The sequence below is a fragment of the Saxophila tyrrhenica genome (genome assembly GCF_035928015.1).
Source record: "Saxophila tyrrhenica strain CCFEE 5935 chromosome Unknown scaffold_11, whole genome shotgun sequence".
NCBI lineage: Eukaryota > Fungi > Ascomycota > Dothideomycetes > Mycosphaerellales > Extremaceae > Saxophila > Saxophila tyrrhenica.
Window position 1 is genome coordinate 874,198 of NW_027041743.1, and position 14,898 is coordinate 889,095.

At 54.6% G+C, this 14,898-nt stretch overlaps 5 protein-coding genes across 5 annotated transcripts; 3 read left to right on the plus strand and 2 right to left on the minus strand.

The window, feature by feature from the left end:
* Positions 1 to 957: 957 nt before the first annotated feature.
* LTR77_007411 (uncharacterized protein) lies at positions 958 to 2,363 on the plus strand (the record flags this gene model as incomplete). The annotated part of the gene is made up of 2 exons (XM_064804648.1): positions 958 to 1,949; positions 2,000 to 2,363. 2 exons carry the CDS (start codon positions 958 to 960, stop codon positions 2,361 to 2,363), a joined length of 1,356 nt encoding a protein of 451 aa, XP_064657418.1.
* Positions 2,364 to 2,704: 341 nt separating this feature from the next.
* On the plus strand, positions 2,705 to 5,528 carry LTR77_007412 (uncharacterized protein; the record flags this gene model as incomplete). The annotated part of the gene is made up of 2 exons (XM_064804649.1): positions 2,705 to 2,892; positions 2,945 to 5,528. 2 exons carry the CDS (start codon positions 2,705 to 2,707, stop codon positions 5,526 to 5,528), a joined length of 2,772 nt encoding a protein of 923 aa, XP_064657419.1.
* Positions 5,529 to 5,900: 372 nt separating this feature from the next.
* Positions 5,901 to 6,684, minus strand: LTR77_007413 (uncharacterized protein; the record flags this gene model as incomplete). The annotated part of the gene is made up of 2 exons (XM_064804650.1): positions 5,901 to 6,473; positions 6,529 to 6,684. 2 exons carry the CDS (start codon positions 6,682 to 6,684, stop codon positions 5,901 to 5,903), a joined length of 729 nt encoding a protein of 242 aa, XP_064657420.1.
* Positions 6,685 to 7,214: 530 nt separating this feature from the next.
* RRP5 (rRNA biogenesis protein rrp5) lies at positions 7,215 to 12,656 on the minus strand (the record flags this gene model as incomplete). Its single annotated transcript, XM_064804651.1, has 1 exon — positions 7,215 to 12,656. One exon carries the CDS (start codon positions 12,654 to 12,656, stop codon positions 7,215 to 7,217), a length of 5,442 nt encoding a protein of 1,813 aa, XP_064657421.1.
* A 210-nt stretch (positions 12,657 to 12,866) lies between these two features.
* Positions 12,867 to 14,885, plus strand: LTR77_007415 (uncharacterized protein; the record flags this gene model as incomplete). The annotated part of the gene is made up of 1 exon (XM_064804652.1): positions 12,867 to 14,885. One exon carries the CDS (start codon positions 12,867 to 12,869, stop codon positions 14,883 to 14,885), a length of 2,019 nt encoding a protein of 672 aa, XP_064657422.1.
* Positions 14,886 to 14,898: the final 13 nt, after the last annotated feature.

Here is a 14,898-nt window from a genome sequence, read left to right on the forward strand (position 1 = left end):
GATGTGAGCAGCAGATGTGGTGATGGCAATGGTGTGTAAGCTTGCATGGCAGTAAGAGAGATGGCGCTCGGCTGAGCCAGTTGATGGAGAGTTCGAATTGATTTGGAGTTCGCAATTGCTGGTAGACTGGTGAGGTCGAGAGTGTGTTGGATGCAACGAAGGAAGCTGGGAGCGTGGAAGGCGGGCTGATTTGGGTATGTCTTACTGATTCAAGCCGTACATTCGCCAAACCTGCGCGGAACGAGAGAGGACTACTGGGCGCGGAGAAATATCTTAGATGGTGATAGCCACCCTGGCATTGCCCTCCGTAGTACTTTCTGTTCGAAATCGAATGAAGCATGTACATCCACTTTCTCAGATCCCGCTAGGTGTTGAAAGCAAAGCTAGGTAGCTGTCGAAAGAAGGATGTTTACGCTAAAAAGCCGGGGTTAGCCAATCAAACCGTATAGATGCCGCTACTCTGAAGTCGAAGTTGCGATGCTATCTATATACTAGATGCGACGGGCCAGCCCATCTCGATCCACAAAAATTATCTGTTGGACTTTGAAGCAACATCTCTCCTCAACTCTGCATTTCAGCTCATGTCCCACCTCGTAGCAGGATGCACCACGACCCCAATTCCCCCGTTGATTTGAGAGCGCTCTGCAGGAGACCCGACAGATGAGACACATTGCCCCTGACAGCTTGGCGCTATGTAAGCCATTGGTCCCTGGTAGGTAAAAATACCTTTGGTGAGACGAGACGCGGATCGGTTGCATTCTTTGGGTTTGGTTGTTCGTATATGATCACCTTTCTTTTCCTCCACATTCCTTTTAGCCACTGGGTCGAGTCGTCTTGCTTTTGGTCTTTTTGTTCTTTTGGAATAGCGTGGCAGTTTGGAGTACTTTGTTGAACATTACTTGCTTCACGAGGACAGCATCGGCTCAGGATAGCCAGAAAAAGCGAAGCATAGCCAACATGATGGGGCAAGAGAAGGGAGCGTCGACGTTCGCTACGAACAGCATCCCCGGGTCCTCAGCATCCACCGCCAAACTCGAGGAAAATGAGCGGAAGTTCATGCCTCTCGATGTCGAGGAATATTTCCAAGGACCAATGGGATATCACCACTCGAAATGGCCAGCTTTCATGCGTCTCCGTGGCAGCGTGCTCCCTAAGATGATCATCCCGCTCAGCTTTCTGGCGGCATGGGCGACAATGATCACCTGCATCGACAAATTCGTAACACCTTTTGGCATCGAGTCTTTGCTGTTGACCGTGACCGGCTTCGTGGTCGGTCTGTCGCTGTCCTTCCGGTCCTCGACGGCATATGAGCGATACATGGACGGACGAAAGTACTGGGCGCAGCTCCTCTTCACATCCCGCAACCTCGCCAGGCTGATTTGGATACACGTGCAGGAGCGGCATGGAGAGTCGGAAGAGCTGGGCAAAGCGGATGTTCTGGGCAAGCTGGCAGCGCTCAACTTGATAAACGCTTTTGCCGTGGCGCTCAAGCATCGATTGAGGTTCGAGCCGAGTATAGAATACCCGGATCTTGCGCCTCTGCTTTGCAACGTCAAGACAATGGCCGGAGATGCCGATCAGGCTGCTCTACGCGAACGCAAAGTGTCGTCTTGGAAGTCTGCTGGGCAGCATCTTGGGCACTCCTTTGCTGAAAGCAATCCAAGGAAGCTCGTCAAGCGCGCGAAGGAGAATCTCGGGAATACACCGTTGGAGATCTTGACTTACTTGGCCGCCTACTTTGAGAACCTCTACACGGACAAGAACGTGACAATCGGCACTCACCAAGTTCAGGCGACTGGACTTCTGGCCTCTTTGACGGACGTCCTCAGCGGTTGTGAGCGTGTCGTCAACACGCCTCTGCCAGTCGCTTACTCGATCTCCATTTCGCAAATCACCTGGGCATATGTCCTCACCCTGCCGTTCCAATTGGTAAAGTACCTGCATTGGGTGTAAGTATTCTCCGAACCATACCCACCTTGCCCTGCTGACAGCTTTCAAGCACAATCCCGGGTACGATGCTGGCGGGCTACATCATCCTCGGTATAGCACAGATTGGTCGCGAGCTGGAGAATCCATTCGGACTCGATGTCAACGACTTGCCACTCGACGCCTACTGCCAGGAGCTCGCGAACGAAATCGACACGCTGACGAGCCAGCCGCCTCCGTTGGACAATGCGCAGTGGATGCGTGACGGTGGTGCGAAGGTGCTGTGGCCGTTTAGCGGGATGGAGTACAAGGAGTGGGAAAGCAGGAGTTTGGAGGACATCAGGGCTGCGCTGAAGCTGAAGTCTGGTAGTAGGGACGTGAAGATTAAGCGGGCTGGGACGATGTTGGCTAGTCATGATCTGACGAACGAGTCGTAGTATGGCTGTGAATGTTAGCTGTACGTACGTGTATGTACCACGTTCAAATACCTACCTGTTGTTTGTGATCGAGCAGCCCCACGGTTATGGTGGAGCTCTTCTGCTCGCTGACGTCGCGGCTTCCAGCTTCCAGACCTTTAGGCAGGATATGCAGGGAAACTTGGCGCACGGGATACAAGCTCTCTCGACCTCACTTGTTTCGACACCACCACTTCTTCCACTAGCTGAAGCTACGTGGACAGCTCAATCGACTTCGACAACTTGCGTTCGATCGCTCATTCGAAGACCATATTGACAGCCAGTACTTCCAGAAGCTTTCAACTACCTAACACTCCGCCATCATGTCGTTCATGTTTGATAAAATGAAGGGCGCCGTGAGCTCCGTTGGCAGTGGGTTCGGAGGCGGCAAGGCTACCACTCATGCTCATAGTCACCATTCGGGCGTGTGCTCTGATGACCAGAACGAACACCACCATCTGCATCGGTTTCAGTCGTTTGCACCGCAGCGTGAGGGCAACTCTGTGAAATGGTATCCCATCCCACTGCATGCAACCAGGACCTGTTATTAACTGCTTTGCTAGGCACGTCGATGGCGCTGCCTACATGTGGGCAGTCTCGGTGGCGTTAGAGCAGGCTCAGCACGAGATCTGGATCCTGGACTGGTGGCTCTCGCCCGAGTTGTACCTGCGGAGACCGCCGGCGAAGAACGAGCAGTACCGCCTTGACAAGATGCTCTTTGCTGCCGCTAAGCGTGGCGTGAAGATCCACGTCATTGTCTACAAGGAGGTCACCCAAGCATTGACTCTCTCCTCCTACCACACCAAACACTGGCTCGAGGACAACGACCCAACCAAGGGCAACATCAAAGTCTTCAGGCACCCGGATCATCTGCCGGACCAGCAGACGATCACTTCGGACACGTGGCAACGCATCAAACAGAGTGGTACGAATGCTTCCAAGCTGGCGTCACTGCCTGGAGACGCTTTGAAGGGCATCTACGGTGTCTCAGAGGGTACTGTCTTGTACTGGGCCCACCACGAGAAGCTGTGTGCGGTCGACGGCAAGATTGCTTTCATGGGCGGACTCGATCTCTGCTACGGCAGGTGGGACACAAACGATCATCCCATTGCGGACGCCCATCCCGGCGATCTCGACTCAATCGTCTTCCCAGGCCAAGACTACAACAATGCCCGTATCATGGACTTCTCCGACGTCTCCAACTGGCAGAACAATAAGCTGGACCGCAAGTTCAACTCACGCATGGGATGGAGCGATGTGTCCATCTCGCTGCGAGGACCAGTTGTTGAGGATCTGAGGGCCCACTTCGCCCAGCGATGGAACTACATCTATTTTGAGAAATATTCGTCGAGAGATGACCCTCGCTACCACCCCATCGTCTTCCAAGAGAGCCGCGTCGGTATCATTGGTGAACCCTACCAGGCTACTGGAGGTGCGGAACCTGAAGGTCAAGGACATTACGAGGGTTTCAAGAAGAAGATGGAAGATCAGTATGAAAAGGGTCGCAAGCATCTTGAGGAGGGCAGGGAGCGCGTCGGCAAAGGCGGTCACGTGCGAGACGAGGGGCGTAGAATGCTCCAAGAGGGTCATGAGAAGATGGAGATGGAGCGTGAGAAGATTCGGCAGGGACGTCACGGCGGCCAGCACCGTGGAGACCATGAAGATCATCCCGCTGCCAGCCATCAGGGTGGCATGAACTGCCAGATCATGCGTTCCTGCTGTGAGTGGTCTCATGGCGTCCCGGTCGAGCACAGCATTGCCAACGCCTACATCGACACCATCACGAACTCAGAACACTTCGTGTACATCGAAAACCAGTTCTTCATCACGGCGACCGCTCCAGAGCAAACACCGGTGCACAACAAGATTGGCGGTGCTATTGCAGACCGCATCATCAAGGCGGCAAAGAACAGGGAGCAGTGGCAGATCATTATCGCCATGCCTTCTGTACCTGCGTTTGCTGGAGATCTCAAGGCTGATGATGCTCTTGGTACTCGAGCAATCATGGAGTTCCAGTACAACTCGATCAACCGAGGAGGCCACAGCATCATGGAGAAGGTGGCCAAGGCTGGATTCGATCCCATGGACTACATCCGCTTCTACAATCTCCGCAACTACGACCGCATCCACACGTCTGAGAAGATGAAGGACGTGGAACGCAAAGCGGGCGTGAACTACGAAGACGCTCGTCAGGGCCACGACCAGAAGTTCGCTCACGCAGAAAAGAGCGAGAAGTACGGCAAGGGCCACCACAACCCAAAACACAACGACGATGCCTACGACAAGTATCAGGAAGCTGCCAAAGAGGTCCATGGCGGCAAGTCGCACAGCTGGGACTCCGTCTCGTCGTGCTACATGCTGGATGGTGAAGACATCAGGAAGGTGCCATGGGACGGCGATGCACAGTCTGAGCTGGACGCGTTCGTCTCCGAAGAGCTCTACATCCACTCCAAGCTGCTCATTGCCGACGATCGCAAGGTCATCTGCGGATCGGCCAACCTCAACGACCGCTCCCAGATGGGCTCTCACGACTCGGAGATTGCCATCCTGGTTGAAGACCAAGACATGGTGGAATCCTACATGGCCGGCAAGCCCTGGCGCGCCTCTAAGTTTGCGACTTCCCTCCGTCGCCAGATCTTCCGCAAGCATCTCGGCCTCATCCCAGCACAAGACTACCGGCGCCCCGACGCCAACTTCTTCCCGATCGGCCAAGATCCGAACAAGTACGACTGGGGCAGCCGCGAAGACCAAGCCGTCGCCGACCCCGTCTCACCCTCGTTCCTTAAACTTTGGAAGACCACCGCCCGCAACAACACCGAGGCCTTCCGCCGCGTCTTCCACCCCGTCCCGGACGACTCGGCGAAGAACTGGAAGCAGTACGATGACTACTACGAGAAGTACTTCAAGCCGCAGGAGGCGAACAAGGAGAAGCAGCAGGGGAAGCAGGAGAAGCCTGCGACGTGGAAGATCGGGCACGTGGTGAAGGAGGAGTTTAGCCAGGGTGAGAAGGGGTTGCATGAGGTCAAGGAGATTCTGAGTCGGGTTAGGGGGACGTTGGTGGAGATGCCGTTGATGTTCCTGAAGCAAGAGGATATTGCGAAGGAGGGGCTTTCGTTGAACTCGTTGACGGAGGAGGTGTATACCTAATCTGGTGGAGATACTGGCTCCAACTGAGAAGGGAATGGCTTCATAGAGCAGTCTAGTGCGTCCTGCTGCTGGAGGACGAGAAAAGGAATGGGTTCTATCTGCTGAGCTTTTTGGCTCAGCATTTGCTACAGAAAGCAGCATACGATGATGATGCAAGGCTCGATCACGATGCAAAAGATGAATGACGCAGTTGTAGAATCTCTTCTTTCCAAGCCAAGATTTTGTTTTATGGTTGCGAGCTGCTAAAAGAGTGAATACGCCTCAACCAACTAACACTGTATCCCTCCAAGTTCTATCGATCTGGCCTGTTCATCCTCTCCCACCGACCAATCTTCACTATCTCCACCACGTCAATCCTTATTCACCACCGCCTTACTCCGCCGCGAACTTCCCATTGACACTCTGACTCATCTTCACCTCCTCCGGCGTATACTGAAACGCCTCCACGCCCACATCCTCCCAATCCAATTCCATCATGTTCCTCGCACTCGTATCCATCGGGTCCGCCGGAATCAACCCACCGCCGCCCTTTCTATTCGAACTCCTCACATAATGCGTCGCCTCCCTCATCTCCACAGCCGTGACTTTCTTGAAACCAAGAGCTTCAGCGTAGTCGTTCGCTTTAACCATGGCATTTTTAGCGGCCATGGTACGGAGTTTGCTGTGCTGTGCTTCCATTGTCGTGGTGGTCAGGACCCAGGAGACGCCTTGGCTGCTGACGTGGGCGATGGCGGTGAGGTCGTGGATCACGGGGCCGAGACGGGAGAAGTTCTGGATGGAGACGGAGTAATCGATCTTGGCGGTGTATTCGCGAGCGAGGTGGACTCTCTTCTCGCTGTCATAGTTTTGGTAGCTGCTTTCCGAGAGCGAGGTGCGGGACCAGTAGTCAGCCGTTGGTGCTTTGTCTCCAGTGCGTGTTGAGATGGAGCGAAGCACAGTTTCGACCTTTGGGCGAGGTGAGTCGCGACGTCGTAATGGATTGGCAAAAGTGTGTACTTACCTCTTTGGCGGAGGAGATGACTGCTTGACTGGTTTTGTCCTTGTCCTCGGACTCGTAGCGAACCTCGACTGCGAGAACGGCACGCTCAGCAGGGAGCAGTACTTCGACCTCGCCCTTCACCTCGATTTGGACTCGCTGGTCTTGATTTCCTGCCATTGCTGCTGTCTGCTCGTTTTTCTTGTTGAGATTCCTTGTCTTTGTTGGAGAATTGTTGATATTATTGAAAACGCAGAAAGTGCGGAAACAGCACTACTTATACTTTCCCACTTGACTCCTTCATCATACCGCCTGATTTGTGCCTACCTCGTCGTAAATTCACAATGTTGGTTCATCGAGACCGCCATGCCGGAAGCGGCAGCCAGCTGCGCAGGCATCAAGACACCGATGTTGCCTGCTTACCTTCCGACGCAATCTGGCGGGCTGGCCAATATTTATAAGTCGCACGAACGTCCCTCCAACGGTGATGAACCGTTGTTGTGTCCTCCGGTGAATGAAAGCGAGTGCGAGCATGCCACTCTCCGGCCGGAAGATGGCTTGGCGATGTTGGAAGGCAGACAAATCCTTCAAGGCAGACACCACGAGGATCGGAGGCCTGGAGATGTGGTAGCAGCAAGAGCGGAGTCACGAATCAATGTAGTAAGTTGGTCTTGTTGCCTCAGCTCAACAAGGTACACTCGTAAATACCTCTACTCCCCATCCATCGCCTGCTGCGCCTCCTCATACGCTTTCTCCAGCGCCTTCACTCTCTCCGCAGTCTTCGCAGTACCCTCTTCTTCCTCGAACTGCATCCAGCGCTTGAAGACGAAACGAGCCCTGCGCTTCTTCATCTTCTGCGACGCAATGCGCTCGTGCAATGCTCGGACCTTCTCTTTCGCATCCGACTTGGCCTCTGCAGTAGTCGCATGCGACAGCCTAGAGCGCTCAAGGTCGACGAACGTATCCCAGCCTGAGCTCCACTTCGGCCATTCAGACAGCAAAGCCTCGAACATCGTGCGCCCGCGCTCAGCATTGCCGTTTGCCGCCTTGAACTCTAGAGCCGCGAAGCGTGAAGTCAGCGAGCGCTGCTCATTAGGCAATGAGATAGACTGCAGCGCTCGATCAAGCAGCGACCGAGCCTTGTCCGGAGACTTCAGCGAATCCATCAAGAAGCTCGCATAGTTGACCCACACATCTTGGCTCGCCCGGAAAGCTTTGTTGCCTACGATCTTCTCGAAGACCGCATCTGCCTTGTCATGCTTGCCGGAGTCGATGTAGATCGATGCGAGCTTCTGGTGCATCTCGAGTGGATCCTGAACCTGGCAAGCCTGCTTGAAGACGTCTTCGACTCGTTCCTCATCGCCGTACTCGACTTCCAGGTTCATCCATGCGATCCAGACGTTGGCTTTCTCATCCAGCTCGCGGATGTGGATCGTTCGCAAGGCACGCTCAGCAATCTCGCGAGCCCGCTGTACTTCGCTGAGTTCGAGCTGGAAGGCCATGTACTGGATCCAGAGGCCAGAGTCGTTGGGTTGGCCAAGTAGCTGTCGCTCGAAGTCGCTGACGCTGCGAGATCCGTACTTGTCTAGGTCGCCGGTCATGTCGACCTTGATCTCGGGTTTGTTGCGCTTGCGCTTCTTGGGTGCTGCATCTGCTTCAGAGTCGGAAGCCGCTTCAGCAGCAGTTGCGGCACCATTGCCTCCATTCCAGTCGAAGCCGTTTGTCTTAAGACCACCAGTCGGCTTTGGTTCGTCCTCATCCATCTCCTCGTCGCTTTCAGAAGCATCCTCTCCGCTTTCGGCATCCTCCACATCTTCCAACTCAATGCCGCCATCTATATCCATGTCTACATCTTCATCTTCACTCTCATCCCGCAAGGCTATGCCATCCACCTCGACACCGCTGTAATCGTCTTCATTATCTTCCATCTCCACATCGTCTTCTCCGTTAGCAAAGTAGCTAGCCTTAAGCCCAAGGCTGATTTTCCTCGCCTCCACATCAACAGCCAAAACCTTCGCCTTCACCACATCGCCAGCAGAGTATAGATTGCGCACATCCTCAACCCGCTTCGCTGCCACTTCACTCCTATGGCACAGACCAGACAATCTAGGCTGCGTGTTATCGATATCGATGAATGCACCAAAGTCTTCCACTTTGCGAACCTTACCTGTTACGATCATGCCTGGCGTCAGGTCAGTCATCGTCACAGGTGGCTTGAAGTTCTCATCTACGTGAGATGCTTTCAAGCTCAGTAGTGCGTGCTTCGCATCTGCGTCCACAGAGAGCAGCCTCCCTTGCACAAGCTGATCAACTTCGACGATGCTCTTCCAGTCCTTGATGTACTGGTCGCTCAGGTCGGAGATGCGAACCAAAGCATCGATCTTCGCGCCGAGCGAGACGTAGACGCCCTTCTCGGCGACATACTTGACGAAGCCTCGGACCAGCTGCCCGGGCTTGAGCTGCGAGTAGCTGGTGACTTGTGGATCCTTGACCGGCAAGCTGGAGCTGAGCATCTTCGAGGGTCGTAGGGTCAAGTAGAGCCGCTTATTGGGTGCATCAACGTCAATGATGCCCACGCGGACGATGTCGTTCTTATTGTACTGAGCCAGCTTCAGGTCGTCGTAGTCATCACCGATCTCAACAAGCGGCACAGGAGCGCCAAGGTTGTCCGAAAGCTGTACCGTCACGGACCGCTCGTTGACCCTCGTAATTCGTCCAGCGAGGATCATGCCAGGTGAGATGGTCTCAAGCGTCAACTCTTCAGCAGAGCTTCTCACTTTCGCTATAAGGTCAAGCTTGTTGTTTGCAGCATCCACGCTCTTGACAGTGACCTCCAAAGCGCAACCGATTGGAAAGTTCTTCTCCAAATTCTGAAGCTGACCAGCATCGTCTGAGAGGTCCATCAAGGCGACTCTGCCACGGACGTTCGGTGACAAATTGACCCACACGCAACGGTCGCCATGGTTATTCACGAACGCTATGTGTTGCGAGCCTTGCTTTATCGAATCCATGGTCAGTCCACTCTCGTCTCTGTTCTGGATCCGGCTCTTCTTCGCCGAAAGCTCAAACACCGGCACGCCGCTCTGTCGATGCGTGATAGGCAGGAAGCGATGGTTTCTCGCATCATGAACGCCCAGAATCTTGACATCGATGATATCGTTTGCCTTGAACTTTTGGATCGGTGCCTTCTTGTTCCGAATGCCATCCCATGAGTCGAAAGCTTCGCTGACGTCGACTCGCCCTTGGATCTTGTCTGCCAAGCGCACGTTGATCTGGCTTGCCTTAATGCCAGTCACGCGAGCCTTTGTGATCCTGCCGAGTGAGAGGTCGACCAAGGACCTCACTGTCGGATCAGCAGGGTTAACAATCTCGAGTGCTGCCGGCACGTGTTCTTTGTTCTCCTCAATGGAAGGCGCTGGCTCTCGCATGCTAAGAGAGATGCGTTCCCTTGTAGCATCAACGTTTGAGACCCAGACATTGATTGACTGATCTTTGACAAGACCGAAGGCAGCCTGGCCCAGCATCTCAGGTACCAGTTGGCTCTTCGGCAGCAAGCCAACTATACCACCGGCAAATTCTGTGTAGACTCCTTCCGGCGTGACGTTGCGGACGAACCCATGGACCTTCTTGCCTACCACGGCATCCGCGAAAGAAGTGATCAAGTCGCCCGCCTTCGCTTCCTTGACCATACTGGACTTCCTAGTAAGCAGTACATGCCGGCTGCGCTCAAGTCTGTGGAGCACGACCAGCTCAGCGAGCGTCTTCTCAATGTGTACCTTCTTCAAGGCCTTCTCAGGATCAGCAGTGGCAGAATCGCTCAGATGGCCAACGCGAATTGTGCCTTTGAGTCCACTGGGAAGCTCGACCGTGACAGACTCTGGGCTCTTCTCGGTGACTCTGCCTGAAACGGTTTGGCCGCCGGCTGTGCTCTCCCAAGCTTCCTCAAGCGCAGCATCAAATTCGGCAGGATCTTTGCAGGAGACCTTCATCTGCTGAGCCTCTGGGTCGACCGACAGTATCCGGACGTTGACTGTCTGCCCCAAGCGCAAGTGCTTCTCTGGTCGCTCAATGAAAGTCTCGCTCATTTCAGCGACAGGTAGCCACGCGCGCACGTTGCCAAAGAACTGCACAGCAGCACCGGCTTGCAATATGTTGACGACAGTGCCTTTGCCTTCCATGCCAGGCTTCAAAGAGGCATACTCCTTCCATATTGATGCCGAGGAGTCATCATTGACGAGCGACTTCTTCAGTGTCAAACGAACATGCCTCTTCTCCAAATCCACGCTGAGCACCCGCGCTTTGACAGGAAATCCTTCTTTGAACTTTCGCTCGGGGTGCTCCAGGTGAGTGTCACTCAAATGGATCTCCGGCACGAGGCCAGTCACCCCATCACTCAACTTCACAAGCACGCCCGTGACGCCTTTGGCACCCAGGATCAACCGCTCGACTTTGCCCTTGACATTTTCGCCAACCTTGAGATCTTCGATTCGTAGGAACTGTTGTTCCAGGATCGAGGGCTTCAGTGCTACTCGGTAGAGGTTGTCGATGGGGCTGTAAGCGATGATGCGAGCGCTGTGCGTCGAATCGACCTTGTATTTGCCAATGGAAGACGTCAGGGTATCGATACGGTCATCGGATATCTGCGATATGTGCGCAAAAGCCTTCGCTGGTTCCTTCGTCCGGGAAAAAGAGAGCTGCATGTACAGACCACGATTTGGGGTGACGTGGATCACCTTGGCATCTTCAACGATGGAGGAAAGCGGATGATGTTGCTGCAGCGAAGTCGATTGAGCCTTGAGCTTTGCACTCGCGTTACTTGGCAGCTTTGATGGAGGTGCGGGCATGGTGAGAACATGGTCCAACAGCGAAACACCGACCCTACGGCTGCCATCGTCCTGAGGTAGAGCCCAGATAATGCGTCCTCGGACTTTGCTGCCGACCTTGTACTTCTTGTTAATGTCATCCCCAGATAAGCCCGCACCACAGTGAGCCAGATCTGCTGTAACATCGAGCATACCCATGACTTTTCCAGCGACCCCGGCGGGGCTGTTGTCGGTCACGAGCACGTCGACTGCCGTTCCAGGCTGGAACCCTTCAACCGTAGGTGCTTCGCTCACAGCAGGTGCTTGTTTGCCTTCTGCGATCGCCGAGCGAGGGACTGCTCCAGGGCTTAGGTTGAGCACATTGCCATTGCTGCCCTTGCCAGTTACCAAGCACAGCATGACTTGACCTTCCTCTACGTCCTCAAGCTCATACGCCGTACCCAGGTCCTTCTTGCTTATGAATCCGCTGAGTTTTGGGCTTGAGAGACCAAGCTCCATTACAAGTCCATGGTCCTCCACGCTTCGTACGGATGCCTGAATCAAGCTGTTTTGTACGACACTGCTCGAATCAAGCCCTCCATTGACCTTACGCGGGTCCACCGACAGCTCAATATGCCGCTTGCTTGTCCCGCTGCTCTCTGTCGGCGCCGATGTTGTAGCCGTGACAGTCGCGCGCAGCCATTGTCCAGCGTAGAAGAGGTCTTTCATGTCAATGTCCTCGTCGTCGTCCTCTTCTTCAGCTTGTCCATCGGTCTCCAGTAGCCTCTCTATGCGCGCATTGAGGTTCTCTGAGACGGCCGTTATTGGTACATATCCTGAAAGGTTGTTCGCAAGCGCCAGCTCCACGTCTCGACTGGTGACAGCCGTGACATATCCCAACAGGACACTTCCAATAGACAAGTTCTTGTAGCTCAGACCCTGGACCTTGAGAGTGGAGACCTGCTTGACATCCTCATCGCCGGCCTTCTTCCTCTTTTGCTTCTTCTTTGCCGCTGCGCTGGCGCCTTCATCGAAAAGCTCTCCATCACCGTTCTCGTCTGCCGTTGGCTTGCCCGTCTGCTGCTCGAACAGCACATCTCGTTCGGCTTGCACCTTGATCTGCTTCTGCTCGATGGGTGTCAAGACGCTACCGCCACCACGGGGAAAGGCTCGATCTTCCTGCTGTAATACTGACTTCGGCACAGCTTTTCGTTCGGAAGAGACCTCTGCTTGCGGCTTTGCTGGCTTCGTGGGCTTTGTCGCTTTGGCTTGCTTCTCGCTCGCATCTGTAGGCTTGACCTTCTTGTTCGGCCGCTCGTCGGTCACCGCCTTCCTCTTCGTCGTCGCCATGGCTGTTGTGTAGCTCTGTTGGCTGCGGTCCTAGAAATTCTCGAAAAAGTCGACCCAAGATTTCACCTCGGCCGAGCTTTGGGCAACGCTTAATTCAACGGCTGCTGGCGGCTTGGCAATTTAGGTCGCGTCTCCAAAACGCGTTCTCGTCCTCGACCTCATCTCATTTGCCTCGATCATACGCAGCGTTGCATTGTACCAGCGACCACCATGGCGGACGAGCCATTGTATTCTTCACAGAGCAGCAGCTACGAGCAGCACAAAATACTGGACGACCAGGAGAATCTAGCATCCTCACCAATCGTGCACAACCACAAGCCGAAGAAGCCACCAACAGTCACGCCCAAGAGATTTACGAAGTTCTTCACGCCACGAAGCTCTCTGTCTTCTCGCCGAGGGAGGCAATCCAAAGCCGGCCGGCAGCTTCGCGACATCACCAAGAATGGAGCCAATCGTAACCGCCACCCGGCCGCACTTCGACGTCTTGAGGACGAGGAGCTTGGGGTGGATGCCCTCTCCGAACGGCCATCCAAGCGCCGAAAGCACTCCTTCAATGTCGGAAGTTCCCCACCGCAGTCTTCACCCTTGAAGCGTGTCCATGTCACAGACAATGTTCATGTCCTTGAGGATGTACCAAGTTCTCCAGCCATCTCCGATGAGGATGACTTTGCCCATCTCCTGGAGGACCTGAAGCCTTTCCCCAAACCAGTGAAGCAACTACGTCAGACGAACAGCAGTGCAGGTATCCTTCAACGCAGCTTCGGTGGCTTCGATGCGCTCTCTCGAGGAAGAAGGAAGGCCGACCATTGCGTGGAGTGGCGAGCAGAAACTGAAAACTTCGCTTCAACGCCCAACGACATACATTACTTTACTGGAACTGCAATACCTTTCTGCACTGCGAGCTGCAGGACCAACTCTCTTATCGCAATTGGAGAGGAAGAAGGACGAGTACGACTGGTTGATTCTTCGCCAATGTCGAACTTCAGCGTGCCACATGTGGAGTTCCGCCCTCACCACAATGCTATCATGGACATCAACTTCAGCTCTGACGACTACATGCTGGCGACTGCTAGTGGAGATCAGACAGCACGCATTATCGACATGCATACTCAAAAGACGATGTCCATCCTGTCGGGACATACGAGCAGTGTGAAGCAGGTACGCTTCCAACCCAAGGACGACAACATCATCACGACGAGCAGCAGAGACGGGACTGTCCAGGTGTGGGACTTACGGTGCGGTGGGAGAGGGTCTATCGCGACACTGCGGTCTGCCTTTGCACGCAATGTTGACGACGGCGGGGTCCAACCCACGGTGCAATACTCAAAACACAGACTGAACGTGGCGCCTGCGTATCGGCCGACCACGCCAGCTGCGACTGGCGACAGCGGCGTGTCCATAACCTCCATTCAACATCTACCCAACGGGCGCGAGCACCTACTCGTTACTGCGAGCGAGTACAATTCGTCGGTCAAGCTGTGGGACCTTCGAAACGCGAGCAGGAGAAGTCTCGCCACACCGGTCTCTACCACGCTTCTGCCTCCAAGTCATCTACGAACCCGCAACTATGGCGTCAACTCCATGTCATGGTCGACAGACGGTGCTCGGCTTTACACTGCGTGTAGAGACGGCGCAGTGTACGCTTACTCTACCAACCACCTGCTCCTCGGATGCGCGCCTGAACTGGCGAATTCAACTCACAACTCCCGTACTGCGAGGAGTACGAAGCCGGGCATCGCTCCACTCCATGCATACAGACATCCTTCACTGCGAATGGGCAGTTTCTACATCAAGTCCTCCATCCGGCACGCGAAGGGCGACAAAGGCGAGATGCTTGCGGTCGGAAGCTCGGACAACTGTGCGGTGCTGTTCCCGACTGACGAGGGACACCTGCCTGAGCGGGAACGTGCAGGTATGGATGAAGACGACGAGGAAGATGGTCTACCATCTGTCCCGATGCTTGATCCTAAGAAGAACGACAAAGCTGGTCACATCTCGTCCTACGAACAGGGTACAGCTCTAACCAGAGGGCATAGCAAGGAGGTGACGTCCTTGACATGGACGCACGATGGAGAGCTGGTTACTGTGAGCGATGACTTTACTGCGCGGTGTTGGCGGGAGGATGGCGCGAAGGCTAGGGAGCTGAGGCAGTGTGGGGAAGGTGGTGGGCAGAGATGGCGCTGTGGCTGGGCGGAGGTCGGTGGTGGGTGGGATGAGGACGATGGGTGAAGATGAGCGTTGG